Source organism: Tursiops truncatus, chromosome 20 (genome assembly GCF_011762595.2).
Source record: "Tursiops truncatus isolate mTurTru1 chromosome 20, mTurTru1.mat.Y, whole genome shotgun sequence".
NCBI lineage: Eukaryota > Metazoa > Chordata > Mammalia > Artiodactyla > Delphinidae > Tursiops > Tursiops truncatus.
Genome location: NC_047053.1, coordinates 8,641,554 through 8,657,972, shown reverse-complemented (window position 1 = coordinate 8,657,972; position 16,419 = coordinate 8,641,554). Strand labels below are relative to the sequence as shown.

General features: G+C 43.7%; 1 protein-coding gene across 1 annotated transcript in view; it reads left to right on the top strand.

Moving 5' to 3' along the window:
* The first annotated feature begins 1,199 nt into the window (after window positions 1-1,199).
* DNAH2 (dynein axonemal heavy chain 2) overlaps window positions 1,200-16,419 on the top strand; it is an 87,414-nt gene continuing 72,194 nt past the window's right edge. The window contains exons 1-4 of the mRNA XM_073798060.1: window positions 1,200-1,378; window positions 2,023-2,196; window positions 6,402-6,463; window positions 10,625-10,795. Coding sequence (XP_073654161.1) covers window positions 2,037-2,196; window positions 6,402-6,463; window positions 10,625-10,795 — 393 coding nt within the window. The 5' untranslated portion in view covers window positions 1,200-1,378; window positions 2,023-2,036. The remainder of the gene's footprint in view (window positions 1,379-2,022; window positions 2,197-6,401; window positions 6,464-10,624; window positions 10,796-16,419) is intronic.

Genomic DNA, 16,419 nt, shown 5'->3' with positions numbered 1-16,419 from the left:
CGCCCGGAATGGAGCTCACAGACCCGCGCGCGGGGTCGGGCGCTTGGGTTGCCCCAGCCTTTTCAGTGTCCTGCGGGAGGCCACTCATTGTTTCCAGCCCCAGTCCTTACCGCCCGTCCTCAGACCAGGCCTCCCGTCCCCCTCCAGCCCCCCTCCAGCCCGCCAGGTTTAGCGGCTTCCCCGTGCCCCCCAGCCCTCTTGCCCCGGCTCCCCGCCGGGGTGACGCGAGCGCAGCCAAGCCGGGAGCGGCTGATCAGGGCGTCTCTGCGTCTGCGCCGAGGACGCTGGCTCGGCGCGCTCGGGCCCCCGCCACTCGCCCCCCCCACCCCCCCGCTGCCCGTGCCCGGGGTTGCCAAGGCGACGCGTGCAGGCGCCGGCCCGAGAGGGCCACGCGGGGCAACTTCTCAGCTGGAGTGGCCGGTCGGTCGGCGTAGGGAGGAGAGGGTCGGCGTCGTGAGGTGTGTGTTGGCGGGGGAGGGCACCAGGGAGGAAGGGAGGAATGCCGGGGAGAGTGGGAAGCTACGGGGAGAAGGGGCAGTGGTGAGGGGTACGAGGGAGAGTTGCGGGGGAGGGCAGAGGAAGGGGCAGCTGAGAGGAAGGAGCGGCGACGGTTGTGACAGTTGTGTGAGGAAGCTCCTGTGAGGGGAAATTTGCCCACTGGTAGCCACTGGTGGTTGGAGGAGAGAGCCGGCCCCCTACGGTATTTCTTGAGAAAGAGAATGAGCCCCAGGCTAGTAGAAGGCTCCTCCCGGGGCCTCGGTGTGGGACCATGGGGCGAACCCCATGGGAAGGTGGCTCCCAGCCTTGCCACCGGAATGTTCCTGAGGCTCCAGCCGGAGGCAGGGAAGCACAGCCTGACGCTTCTCTGGAGACCGATGGCAGAAGCCGCGCTGTGGTACCTGGCTTTATTGATGTGTTGGCCTAATAGAACGGTGTTCCTTGGAGCAAAGTACAAATCCTTCAAGTGTGAAACTCATAGCGTATGATCAATGCCTGTGGCAGTCTGTGGGGATGAGGAAGAAAAGCCACAGGTGTTTGTCAGGCTAGAGCTGAGTGAAGAGGAACTGCCCAGCGAATCAGACATTGCCCTGGGCGCCCGCCAGAGATGCCCCGCTTCCCGCCCTCCTGCTTTTCTGAGAGAGGCACTACTGGGCCTTCCTCATCGCCCCATTTCTCCCTCCCCCAGACACAATTCCAAGTTCATTGTTGGATGACCTTTGTCCTTCCTCTTCCAGTCTGTTCTCAGGACATCTGGAATCGAACGCTCTTGGTCTTCAGTAATCGGTTAGCACAGACTCAGCCAACTGTGCGAAGACACCTTTTCAGTACACACAGAACAGGGTTTCTGCCCCTCAGGATTGAGAAGCTGAAGAGACAGGTTGCAAATAGTGTTTCTTCCTTGTTTAAGGAGGTCACAGATTTTAGTGTGGGTAGGAGGGGCATTTTTCTTTCTCCCCCGCTTCCAGGGGGTAACTTGGGAGAAAAGGAGGTACATAGGAAAATCATCTTGGTTGCTCAGTGACGTGACAGAGAGTGTGGAACCTGGGGACAGTCTTCCCTTCCCTGGGCCCTCTCTCACTCACCCATGGCCCCTGAGAGCTAGAGTGCTTGAGGGTGTGTGCAACCACACCTCAGCGTGGTAGATGTTTCCCTGATTATCTTATGTTCTCATACCTCTGGGCAGAGATAGGGGTTCCTAAATCCTCATGAGTGGGTGTCTGCTGAGCCCTCATCTTTTTTTTTTTTTTTTCCCCCGGCCGCGCCTTGGGGCTTGTGGGATCTTAGTTTCCCGACCAGGAACGGAACTCATGTACCCCCTGCAGTGGAAGTGCGAGTCCTAACCCCTCGGCTGCCAGGGAATTCCCTGTGCTCTCATGTTTAGCTTCCATTTATTCCTCATGCCTCGAGGGACTGATTTTGATTTTTAACCCAGCGCCCTGAAGGAAGTGGGCTATCCCAGGGAAACGACTGAGGATTGGGGGTGCATCTGGTGGTGGTCCCCCAGCTTCCGTGTGTCTACAGGTTTTGCCAACACAATGCCCAGCAAAGCCGACAAGAAGCGGGAAGCGAGTAGCCGGGGAAGCACCCGCTGGCGAGTCGCTCAGTCTGCTCTGGCCGCACAGGCTGTGGAGACCACCCTGCCGGCCAGCAGTGAGTCCCAGGCAGAGCCCGAGTCTCTCAAGGAGGAGGAGCCTGGTGGGTACCTGCTGGGGAGAGGCTTGGAGGCAGAATGTTTGTATTGAAGGAGGGTCTTAGGGCCGGGGAGCAGGTTCTGTTGCTTCTGGGTAAGAAGCAAGGGGTTCAGCGGAATCTCAGGCCTGCTGCTAGGTCCCTTGTTTTGTGTTTTCTTCCTGTCCAGCCTTATACTTGTTCTTTCTGTCTTAAAATTTCCCCCCAGTGCACCAAGAGCTCACCAGCCAATCCTCTACCCTAGCCTCTTCTTCCTTATTTCAAGTGTTCCTGGTTGCTCCTACCCCAGTGAAGAGGGTTTGATCTCTTCCTTTTTCCCATTTTCACCCTGGGTGGCAAAACAAATAATGTTTTCCTCCCATTAAGCCCATCACCATGGAGACTCAGCCTGCTTTGCCATCCTTTGAATCCTAAGCCTGACTGAATCTTTCTCCCATCTGTTTAAGGCTCTTGTATCTCTGCCCTCGTTTCGTCAGGGCCTTGGTAGACTAAGGAGGTTCAGGTTCAGGGCCACAGGAAAAGAAGCCTGATGTCTAGATTGAGGAAGAAAAGAGTTTAAAGAGGCTGCCTCTTGTGGCTTTGATCTGAGGGATTCCTTCCTGTTGGGTGAGCTGGGGCCAATAGGGTTGGAAGGTTTTTGGTAGCTGCTGCTGTCACTAGGCTGCCCCTTAGAGCACTGGCCAGTGTAGCTATGACTGTTAGCTAAGAATAGTCCTCCCCGTTTACCTGGGGCTTCTTTCCACTGCTAGCAGCCTGTCAAGATGGAGAGAAATAGAATCTCCTTTTAATACTAAAAGTTGAGAGATTAAGCGTGGGCATGGGAGAAAGGTCCAGGGTACACAGGGCCTTGCCCTGGGATCTGGACATTGGAACCATGCAAATTTTTTCTTCTGAGCTCTCTTAAGAGCAGTTTCAAGTGGGACTGGCTCCTAGAAGCTGGGTACCAGAAGCAAGGGGAGGGAGGATGGAAGGCAGTGAAGTTCAACTTGGAGACTCCTCTGGGGTGGGAAGGGAATGTCAGGGTGTCATGTGATGTTGCTTATATGTGGAATCTAAAAAAAGGGTACAGATGAACTCATCTGCAGAGCAGAAATAGAGTTACAGATGTAGAGGGCAGACTTGTGGTTGCCAGGGGGTAAGTGGGGGAGGGATAAATTGGAAGATTGTGATTGACATATGCACACTACTGTGTGTACAGTGGACAAGTAATAAGGACCTATTGTACAGCACAGGGAACTCTACTCAATACTCTGTGGTGGCCTATATGGGGAAAGAATCCAGAGAAGAGTGGATGTGTGTGTATATATATATATATGTGATTCACTTTGCTGTGCACCTGAAGCTGACACAACATTGTGAATCAACTATACTCCGATAAAAATTATAAAAAAAAGGGAACTTCTAAATGAGAGCATTGACCCCCAAACACCAAGGATCTCTGAGTCCTTTTAGCTCTAAGCCTTTTTATTGTTTGATGTGGTGCTTTCTAGCTGACAATTGATAGAGGTTCAGAGAAGACTTGGGCCTCCAAGGCAGCCCCGAAATGAGCCTTAATCCCTGTACTCAGGACTTCCCTGGTGGTCCAGCGGCTAAGACTCCGTGCTCCTAACGCAGGGAGCCTGGGTTCCATCCCTGGTCAGGGAACTAGATCCCACATGCATGCCGCAACTAAGAATTTGCATGCCGCAACGAAAGATCCCGTGTGCCACAACGAAAGATCCTGTGCAGCCAAATAAGTAAATATTAAAAAAAAAAATCCCTGTACTCTTTGGAGTTGGGGAGGGATTGAGGCCTGTCCCACAGGAGACAGAGGGGGCCTACTATGGTCTGAATGTTTGTGTCCCCCCCAAATTCATATGTTGAAATTCTCATGCCCAATATGATGGTGTTAGTAGGAGGGGCCTTTGGGAGGTTGCTTAAATCATGAGGGCGGAGCTGTCATGAGTGGGATTAGTGCCTTAAAAGAAGCAACTCCAGAGAGATTCCTTGCCCCCTTCCGCCGGGCACAAAGAGAGGTCTGCACCCCAGAAGAGGGCCCTCACCCAACCCTGCTGGCACCCTGATCTAGGACTTCCAGCCTCCAGAACTGTGAGGAATAAATGTCTGCTGTTCAGAAGCCACCCAGTCTATGGTGTTCTGTTATAGTAGCCCAAATGGGCTAAGACCAGGCCTAAAACACGTCTTGGTGAAGGATGGTGGGTTAAAGGGCAAAACACCCTTTTGAGGTCTTTATTGATATCCTTTGCTTCCTTAAGTGCTCCTCCGTTCCCACTAAGAAAAGAAGTACAGGTTCATAATCCCATATCTCTAATTTTAAAAAGCCCTAAGAACTGAAAGGTTTTTTTCCCCCAAAATTTGGCATCCAAACTTATTTGGTGGTGAGACATAACCTAAACTGACATGAAGGTATTTATAGTCTATTTAAACCACTTAGTATACATTTTCATATGTTTTACTGCAGAAATACTGACATTAAAAGTTTGTGGAGTGCTGTTCTAGAGGCCCCAAGATGTGGTGGGGGTCTCATATGCCATACGCTATTACAAGTCTACATTCTGAAATATACTTGATCCCAAGGGTTTTGGTTAAGGGATTGTAGACCTGTATTTCAGGCAAATCAGAAAAAATACAGAGAATGAGATAATGAACACCCATGTACCCGTCACCCAGTGTGAGAATAAATCATGATGGCAACAAGTGAATCCCTTTGTCCCCCTGCTACACGCCACCCCCCCAAGCCCTTCTCTCCTTCTCCAGAGGTCACCGCTATCCCGAGTTGGTGTTTGTCGTTCTCAAGCCTGTTTCTTAAAATTTTACTGTGTGTATCCATGACCATCACATACTAGTACCGTATTGCATGGTTTAGACTTTATATAAATTGTATTACAATAGAGGACAAAACCAGTTTACTCTTGAGATTGTCTCAGTCTCCCTCCCCCGCCTCGTCCCTGTCTGAAACCTTGGATGCCCTTGGCTTTCTCGAAGGGCGTTGGGTTTCTTGGTTACCCATCCCACTCACCACTGAGCTCCTAGAATCAGCTGTCCCACCTTTCTCATGATTTCCTTCCTCGGCCTGTGTGCCTCACTCCCCTCTTAGGGTTTCTTTCTGGAAGTTGGAGTGTCCTGTTCCCAAGGTCTTTTGGTCGCACCTCATTTGTTCCTTCCTCCTTTCAGCCCACAGGAGATGGGAGGCCCACCAGTTTTACCCCAGTCTCCTGTGTGAGCAACAGATCAGGAAGGAGAGGGACACCCCCCTGGGTTTTATGGAGTCCAGAGTGGGGATGACGGTTTGCTTGGAGAGGGGCTGATTTCTGTGGGCCCCAACTTCTCCATGTGGGAACAGGATGGGGGAAGAATGGCAGGCCAGAAGCTGAATGCCTAGAATGACCTTAATACTGACTGCCTTCATTCCCCTGCCTCCTTCTGTGCCCCCTCCAGCCCCAGTCAGCTTTTTAAAAGAAAAATTTAAAAATATACATTTATTTATTTATATTTGGCTGCACTGGGTCTTAGTTGTGGCACGTGGGACCTTCGCTGTGGCATGTCTAGTTGCAGAGAACTGGAGGCAGGGACTCGGACAGACATTTGTATGCCCGTGTTCACAGCAGTGCTATTCACAGCAGCCGAAAGGCGGACACACCCAAGCGTCCATCCATGATGAATGGATAAACAAATTGCAGCGGAATATTATGCAGCCATAAAAAGAATGAAGGTCTGCTACGATACGACAACGTGGATGAACCTTGAAAATATGCCAAGTGAAAGAAGCCAGTCACAAAAGACCGCATATTATATGATTCCACCAGTATAAAATGTCCAGAATAGGCAAGTTCATAGACTCAGAAGGTAGATTAGTGGTCACCAGGATCTGGGAGGAAAGGGGAATAGGGAGTGCCTGCTGAGAGGCTAGGCTCTGGTGCAACTTAGAAGTGAAGATATAGGGGCCATGGGGTGCCAGTTTCTCAAGGTACTTCAAGTACCTTGAAGTGGAGTTGCTCGGTCATATGGTGACTCCGTGTTTAACTTCTTTTATTTGTTGTTGTTTTTTTGGCTGCGCTGTCTGGCATGTGGGATCTTAGTTCCCCATCCAGGGATCGAACCCGTGCACCCTGCAGTGGAAGCTCAGAGACTTAACCACTGGACCGCCAGGGAAGTCTCTGTGTTTAACTTTTAATGGAATGCCTTCATTTTTGAATTTTCATTCTTCCCAGAGCCAATATTGGAGGAACCTGAAATACAGAAAGAAGAATTACAGGAGTGTGAGATAGACGTGGTAAGTTTGGCTTTTCTCTGAGACAAATATTCCTCCCCAACAACTGGTGAATCAAAGGATCAGTTGCAGAATGGAGTACGAGGAATTCTCTTCAATCTCTCACTACCTTCTCTTTACTTTCTACTGGTAGCCTGCTCACTGCAAATCCAGTACACCGAGTAAAGGACAAAGTTATCCGTGTCCCCTACCCCTCCCAAAGAATAGGGCTTTCAGTGGGGAACAGGGCTCTCAGAAGGCCCTTCCTCATCTCTCCACCTTGGGTCAGATTGCAACAAGCTATACCCGTTGAATGGGTGAACATCTGAACAAGCTGGGCGGACACTGTCCTAATTGGATACTAATTTCCAAGACATCCTCTTTCTTCCTGTCCTTCAGTTCCCTCCTTTGGCTGAAGAGTTTACAGAAGCCACTTGAAATACCTTCAGAATTTGGCACTTAGTAACCTCTACACTTTTATTTCCAAGCTGCATCAGAGCCTAGGCACACCCTCAGTTACCTGGGTTAGAAGAATAGAATGGTGACCTTGAACTTTTTTAAAAAGGGAGAGAAAAGTGACAACTACTCATTAAAGAAAAAAATTGGAAGGGACAGAAAAGTAAAACAAAGAAAGGGAAAATAAAAGTCATAGTATTACTGCCTAAACACATCCAACGTTACTAATTTGGTATATGTACATCCAACGTTACTAATTTGGTATATGTCCTTTCTTTCTGTGTAGATTTGCAAGTTTTTTTGTTTTTTAACAATCCCAACTGTACCACACATTATAATTTTTTATTAGGCTTTCTCACAAAACATTTTTTTATTCTTCGTGTTATTATATACTTAAAAAAATACATCAGGCTGCCTTTATTTTTTTAATCACAAATATGTAAATCACAAGATACCTCTTTTTTTTTGATATGTAGTATTTTCATTACTGTTATTACATACTTTTTGTAAGCAGCATTTTTTTTTTTTGGCTGCGTAGCTTATGGGATCTTAGTTCCTGACCAGGGATTGAACCTGGGCCCCAGCAGTGAAAAACACCAAATCCTAACCACTGGACCGCCAGGGAATTCTCTGTAAGTGCCATTTTTTTTTTTTTTTTTTTTTGGCTGCCGTGCTGCATGCAGGATCTTAGTTCCCTGACCAGGGATTGAATCTGTGCCCCCTGCAATAGAAACGTGGAGTGTTAACCACTGGACCGCCAGGGAAGCCCCTTTAAGTGCCATTTTTAATGGTCATATGGTGCTCCGTAAGATATATGTATCACAGTTAAATCCTTACTCTTGGACATTTGCCATTTATGATTTTTTTGCTCTCATAATAATACAGTGATGAATATTGTAAATAAAACTAACACATTTTGAAATACTTAATATTTCCTTAAGTTAGATTCCTGTATATGGAGTTCCTGAATCAAAGAGTAAAGAACATTTCTAACACCTTTAATACATAATGCCAAATTGTTTTTCAAACAAATTGCATTTTTTTGCCCTCGCACTAGCAACAAACACTTTCCAGGCCTAGGTGTTAGCAGTTTAGCAGTTTTTTTTTCTGGTTCCACTCCGCGGCTTGTGGGATCTTAGTTCCCCGAGCAGGGATTGAACCTGCACCCTCGGCAGTGAAAACGTGGAGTCCTAACCACTGGACCACCAGGGAATTCCCTAGCAAGGATTTTTTTTTTACATCTTTATTGGAGTATAATTGCTTTACAGTGGTGTGTTAGTTTCTGCTTTATAACAAAGTGAATCAGTTATACATATACATATGTTCCCATATCTCCTCCCTCTTGCATCTCCCTCCCTCCCACCCTCCCTATCCCACCCCTCTAGGTGGTCACAAAGCACCGAGCTGATCTCCCTGTGCTATGCGGCTGCTTCGCACTAGCTATCTATTTTACGTTTGGTAGTGTATATATGTCCATGCCACTCTCTCACTTTGTCCAAGCTTACCCTTCCCCCTCCCCATATCCTCAAGTCCATTCTCTAGTAGGTCTGTGTCTTTATTCCCGTCTTACCCCTAGGTACTTCATGACATTTTTTTTTCTTATATTCCATATATATGTGTTAGCATACAGTATTTGTCTTTCTCTTTCTGACTTACTTCACTCTGTATGACAGACTCTAGGTCCATCCACCTCACTACAAATCACTCAATTTCGTTTCTTTTTATGGCTGAGTAATATTCCATTGTATATATGTGCCACATCTTCTTTATCCATTCATCCGATGATGGACACTTAGGTTGTTTCCATCTCCTGGCTATTGTAAATAGAACTGCAATGAACATTTTGGTACATGACTCTTTTTGAATTATGGTTTTCTCAGGGTATATGCCCAGTAGTGGGATTGCTGGGTCATATGGTAGTTCTATTTGTAGTTTTTTAAGGAACCTCCATACTGTTCTCCATAGTGGCTGTACCAACCTAGCAAGGATTTTTTAAAAAATGATACACCTTTGCTATGTTTATTTGTATTTCTTTGATTTCAAATGAAATTGAACATTTATTTCATATTTTCACATTTTCATTTTTTCTTTTTTTATGACATGATATGTTTGTTCATATCCTTTCATCCATTTATCTGGGTCTTAGTGTTTTTCTCGTTGGTTCTTCATGTATGTATTTATATACGGAAGATTTTAGATCACTAGCTAAATTTTCTTGACCTGGAAACTTTAAGTAAGAGGGATTCTTTATCATCTTCCAGAAGTACTGGAAGAAGGACGGGGTGACTTCTCAAGTTCACCGAGCTAGATTTTTATATCCTCTAGTTTTCTTAATTTATTTAGTAGTGTTCAAAATAATGCTGTCTTTTTTCTAGCCACCAGTTATGATTTATTTTCCATCGAATTGGTTTGTTCTTTGGTGTTTTCCAGTCTTGTCTTTTCACCTCCCTTTTTCTTTTTTCCTCACTGATATGCCAGTTGACTTTTGCCCAATATCTCATACTTATTCCAGTATCCTGTGGAGGCCACATCATGGAGAAATTGCTCTTTTACCCTTATCCTTTTTCCAGCTTGTCATCCCCTTGCTCCTAATTGTTTTTGTTTGTTTGTTCGGTTTTTTTTTTTTTTGTTTTTTTTGGTGTTTGTTCGTTTTTAATTTATTTATTTATTATTTTTGGCTGTGTTGGGTCTTCGTTTCTGTGCGAGGGCTTTCTCTAGTTGCAGCGAGCAGGGGCCACTCTTCATCGCGGTGCGCGGGCCTCTCACTATTGCGGCCTCTTTTGTTGTGGAGCACAGGCTCCAGACGCACAGGCTCAGTAGTTGTGCCTCACGGGCCTAGTTGCTCCGCGGCATGTGGGATCTTCCCAGACCAGGGTTCGAACCTGTGTCCCCTGCATTGGCAGGCAGATTCTCAACCACTGTGCCACCAGGGAAGCCCTGTTTGTTTGTTTTTAAGATCTTTATTGGAGTATAATTGCTTTACAATGGTGTGTTAGTTTCTGCTTTATAACAAAGTGAATGAGCTATACATATACATATATCCCCATCTCTCTTCCCTCTTGCGTCTCCCTCCCTCCCACCCTCCCTATCCCACCCCTCTAGGTGGTCACAAAGCACCGAGCTGGTCTCATTGTGCTTTGCTGCTGCTTCCCACTAGCTATCGGTTTTACATTTGGTAGTGTACGTATGTCCATGCCACTCTCTCACTTTGTCCCAGCTTTAATGGAATATAACTCAACCATAAAAAGAAATGAAATTGAGTTATTTGTAGTGAGTTGGATGGACCTAGAGTCTGTCATTACAGAGTGAAGTAAGTCAGAAAGAGAAAAACAAATACCATATGCTAACACATACATATGGAATCCTAATTGTTTGACTTAGGCTAATATCCTACATGTTCCCTTGATTTAGTTTTACTGTGAGGTTGAGGGTTGCTTGATAAGACATTTTTACAAACACAGGCATAAATGAAGTATCTTGGGAAGATGATATCCCTCAGTCTTCCTTCATGATCCATTCTATTTTTACTGGTAGAGGGAAGAGAATCTTATTGTCTTGTTTCTTCGAAAGCTTGAAACCTGTCTTTCAGTCCGTTCTCAGCTTTCCCTTCCCCGTTCTGAAGCTGTCTGACTTCCCTCATCCCCCACGTCCTCATACGTGACAGTGGTTGGGAGAAGTGACCCATCCTGACAGCTGTCCCTGCTCTGGCCCTCTGCTCTCCTTCTGCAGAAGCCCCTTTTCCTGTCCCGAGCAATGCTGACAGGATTGGCAGCTGCCACTTGGACAGAGGAGCACGATACCATTCTGGAACACTTTGCCCAGGACCCTTCGGAGCCCATCCTCACCATCTTCATCGACCCCTGTTTGGGGCTGAAGCTAGGTCTGGGGATGCCTGTGCAGGTGCGTACTCCGCGGTCCAGACATCAGGGTGTTCTCCCAGGGGGCTGAAGGTTCTGAGGATCTCTGTCATCTGTGAGTCTCATCTCCTGTGTACAAGGTCTGTTGAGCATCACACACCCTGCTTGGCAGCAGGATACAGAGAGGAATGAGGCAAAGTTTTGCTTTTTTTTTTTTTTTTTTTTTTGCGGTACGTGGGCCTCTCACTGTTGTGGCCTCTCCCGTTGCGGAGCACAGGCTCCGGACGCGCAGGCTCAGCGGCCATGGCTCATGGGCCCAGCCGCTCCGCGGCACGTGGGATCTTCCCGGACTGGGGCACGAACCCGTGTCCCCTGCATCGGCAGGCGGACTCTCAACCGCTGCGCCACCAGGGAAGCCCCAAGGTTTTGCTTTTGATGATCTCATGGTCTAGTGGGGAAGACAGACATATAAAAAATATTTACAGTATATTATGATGCCTGGGCAAAGCTTTATAAGAGCTTTTTTGGAAGCAACTAATGTAGCCAGTGGAATGCTGGCAAGGCTTGGTGATGGAGGTGATATTTGAGTTGGGGATGAAGGGTAAGTAGGATTTCATCGAGGCTGAGTAAGAGCATCCAGGTAAAGAACACTTTATGTGCAAAGAAAGAGGAGTTGTGGGAAATGATACGGGAAAGGTGGGTTGGGGTCAGCTTGTGACGGGCCTTGTATGTTATGCTAAAGAATTTGGCTTTATCCCAGAGGGAACTATTGAAGGCTTTCGTGGGTTAGATAGATAACTGTTCCAACAATGGGGAGGATGCATTAATGAAAGGTAAACCATGGGTAGGGAAACAGTTAAAAGACAGAAGTATAGTAAAATGTTGGTGGTAGCATATGGGTGGTGGGTGTACAGGTCATTATTGTAAAATTCTTTTAGTGTTCCTGTATGTTGGAAATTTTTAGAAATAAAATTCTGGAAAAGAAGAAGGGCTATTGCTTTGCTTTTATTGGCAGCACATATACAAAGATTGAAATGATAATGAAGATTAGCATGGCCCTGCTCAGCAGCACAATTTGTGAAGCTTCCACATTAAACAAACAAACCCCAAAACAGGCCATGGCTTTTTCCTGTGTATTGGCAACAATCGGCTATAAAGCATCATGAAAAATATATTTCATTCACAAAAGGAACAAAAATTTGCAAAAAATAATTTAGGATCTATACGTAAGAAAACAACTTTGTTGAAGACCAAGAAAGAAGATTTAAATAAATGATGAGCCCTACTTTGTTATAAAGCAGAAACTAACACACCATTGTAAAGCAATTATACTTCACTAAAGATGTTAAAAAAAAAGATGAGCCCTATCCTGTTTCTGAGTGGGAACCTTAATATTATAAAGATCATTCCACCCAAAAAACTGTACTGTTTTAATGCAACTCCAATCGAAGTGCCACAGACCCTAGATCCCTAGTGTAAAGGATTATTTAAAGTATATCTAGAAAAATGAAATGAAAATAGCAAAAAAAAAAAAAAAAGATGAAGAAGAAAAGTAATGTAGGAGATCTGTAACTATGAAAATCTTTTATTAAATTACAGTAATTAAAATAGTTAGATTGGGGCACGAATATGTATTAAAGAAGCAACAGTAAAGAAACAGAGAGAGTCCAGAAACATATATGTAAGCATTTTCTACAAAAATTGCTTTTAAAATCTGTGGGGAAAGATGGATTATTCGATGAATAGGGAAACATGGAAAACAAAGGTTTTCTATTAAAAAAATCTAGTGGGGCAAGGGGGAGATAGGGAAATGTTGGTGAAAGGGTACAAATTTTTTGTCCCTACAACAAAAGCAATAAAGGCAAAAATAAACAAGTGGAACTACATCTAACTAAAAAGCTTCTGCACAGCAAAGGAAATCATCGACAAAATGAAAAGTCAACCTATGAATGGGAGGAAATATTTGCAAATCATATATCTGATAAGAGATGAATACATATCTAAAATATATATAAAGAAATCATACAATGTAATAGCAAGAAAACAAAACAATGTGATTAAAAACCGTGCAGAATTGAAAAGACATTTTTCCAACGAAGACATACACATGGCCAACATGTACGTGGAAAGGTGCTCAATATCACTAATCAGAGAAATGCAAATCAAAACCACAGTGAGGTATCACCTCATACCTGTTAGAATGGCCATCATGAGAAAGACAAGAGATGACAAATATTGATGAGGATGTGGAGAAAAGGGAACCCTTGTGTACTGGGAATGTAAATTGGTGCAGTCACTATGGAAAACAGTATGGAGGTTCCTCAAAAAAATAAAAATAGAACTACCATATGATCTAGCAATCCCACTTCTGTATATCCAAAGGAAATGAAATCACGATCTTGAAGAAATATCCACACCCCCACATTCATTATAGTTTATTTATAATAGCCAAGGTATGGAAACAGCCTAAGTGTCCGTCATTGGATGAGTGGATAAAGAAAATGTGGAATACACACACACACACACACACACACACACACACACACACACACACACACACATATTCAGCAATGAGAGAGAAAAAAACCTTGCCATTTGCAAAAACATGGGTGGCCTTGGAGGGTATTATGCTCAGTGAAATAAGTCAGATGGAGAAAGACAATTACTGTATGATCTCACTTATATGTGGAATCTAGAAAAAAAACAACTAACTCCTAGAAACAGAGAACAGGACAGATTGAGAAACAGAGATTCAGATGGAGGGAAACAGAGGACAGATTGGTGGCTGCCAGAGTTGGGGATGGGGGAGTAGGGAAAATGGATGAAGTTGGTCAAAGGTACAAACTTCCAATTATGAGATAAATAAGTTCTGGGGATTAATGTACATACATCATGGTGACTCTAGTTAACAAAACATATATTTGAAAGTTGCTAAGGGAACAGATCTTAAAAGTTCTGACAAAAAAAAAAATTGTAGTTATGTAAGGTGATAGGTGTTAACTTATTGTAATCACTTTGCAATAAATATACATATCAAATCATTACACTGTATACCTTAAACCAATACAATGTTATAGATCAATTATATCTCAATAAAACCGGGGGAAAATTGTACAAAGTTTAAGTTATGCAAGATTAATGAGTTCTGGAGATCTAATATACAGCATGGTAACTATGGTTAATAATACTATAATGTATAATTTGCTAAAGGGTAGTTCTTAAGTGTTCTCACTACAAAAAGAAAAAAGAAAAAGGTAACCATATGGGATAATGGATATGTTAATTGGCTTGATTGCAGTGATCATTTCACAGTGTATATGTATATCAAAACAACAAAGTGTACACCTTAAATATATACAATGTTTATTTGTCAATTATGCCTCGACAAAGCTGAAAAACATCTATTTAGCATGCCAAAAAATATTTTAAATAGATCATGGATTTAATCGTATTCTCCTGGGGCAAGATTGAAATTGAAAAACTTCCTTAAGAAATTATTACTCTTGAATACTTGATAAAATAGTAAAAAGTAAAACGAGAAAACCACAAACACCCAAGAGTAAACAAACAAGGAAAGAAGCAAAATCTAATCTAATAAACTTTAAAAGTGGGGGCCAATGAAAGGTCTATGTACTAACTTATGGAAACCGTCCTCCCTGCGGGAATGGTGGACGCCCCCTAGTGAGATGGAGTGAACCTTGGTTTTTTACAAAATCTGAAAAGAAAGAGCCCATGTATTTTAACAAAGATTTTACAGTTTTAAATTAGCCTTAACCATCTGCCCATCCCCTCATGCAGTTATCTTAGGCTAGAGAAAAGTGAATGAAACATAAAATACCCAACCCTTTAACTTCGAGGGGGAAATGAAACTGGGCTCTCACAGTGGGACATCAGGAAGTCACCCACAGTACTTTAAAGCAAAAAGAAGGAATTCAGAGAGCTGTGCAAGCATGAGGCAAGTGAAATTGCATGGCAACTGCAAGCATACTACATCAAGGGAGAAAAAGAACAGAACAAAACATGCAAAAGAGGAAAACATAACTGAACAGAAGGCAATTCCTCACAACAGCATCACGTTACAGTACGACTTAATAAGAACACGAATTTAATTTTTTAATAAGCTGAGAGACAAAATGATAAAACGTGAGAATGAAATAAGAGGGAGACTGCAGATTTTTGAAATAAAGCAGCATGTTTACGTGTTAAAATTAGTAGGTTAGAAACAGCAAGGAACTGAATAGCTACCACTGAAAATCTGAACGGATGTAGAAGAGAGGCCTCAGATAATTACAGCGTATGCAGAAGAAAAAACCAATGACAATACAAGTAGAGAGAAGTTAATAGATGTGAAAGACAGACACAGGTGATCTAACATAGGGTACCAACTAATGAAACAGAATATAAATTTAAAAATAAAATACAGAGGGACTTCCCTGGTGGTGCAGTGGATAATACTGACCTCCCATTGCAGAGGGCCCAGGTTCAATCCCTGGTCAGGGAGCTAGGTCCCACATGCATGCTGCAACTAAGAGTTCACATGCCATATCTAAGGAGCCTGCCTACCACAACTAAGACCCAGTGGAACAAAAAAAATAATAAAAATACAGAGAATTTCCCTGAACTGCAGAAGGAACAGAATGTGGGAATTGAAAGGACATACTTTATTCCACAAAAATTTGTTGCACAGTGTTTAATGTCAATACACGTCTTAGTTAGGTTACTTAATATCACCTATGTGGTATTCCTGCCAAGAATATTTAACCTGCATCTAATAATGAGGAAACAATCCAATAAATCAAAATTAAGGGACATTTTGGAAAACAACTGGCCTGGACTATTAGAAATACCACTGTCATGGTAGAAAGAAAAAGACTGGGAAACTATGTGGAATTAAAGGGGACACAACCATGTGTGATCTGTATTGGATCCTGGATGGGAAGAAACCAGCTGTAAATGACATTATTTGGACCACTGTGGAAAATCGAATATAAACTGTGTATTATATAAAAGTATTAAATGAAGTTAAATTTTCTGAGTGTGATAATTACAGTGTTGAGACTGTTGGAGAATATCCTCCCTGTTAGGAGCCATATGCTGAAGTATGTAAGAGTGTGGTTTTATAACGTCTGCTGCTAACTCTGAAATGGCTCAGCAGAGAGAGAAGGAGAGAAAATGAGAGAGAGTGCAGTCATGCACAAGTACAGCAAAATGTTAACAATTAGTGGATTTAGATGAAGGGCACGTTATTGTTCATTGTGCCTTTCTTGCAACTTTTCTATGGGTTGGAATTTTTTTCAAAATAAAAATTTGGGAAATAATTATTTAGGCCTCTAGTCAAAACCCCAAATTATCTACCAAGGGGAACCATTAGGCTGATCTCAGACTTCTCTGAACACCCAGAAGTTACACCTACGAGTTCTCCAGGAACCATCGTGTAACCCAAGGGTATAATTCCCAGCCTAGATGGTCAAGTATAGAGGCAACAAATAGGCAGTCATTTTTAGTCTTGAAAGAACCCTACTTTGAAAAGCAAAAATGATGTCATCAATGGAAATCCAGTTCATCAAAGAATGAACCAAAAAAAAAAAAAAAGAGGAATGAACCAAATAGAAAACTCAGGAATAGAGACTCTGTGAATATTCAATTCATTTAAATAAAGAACTAATA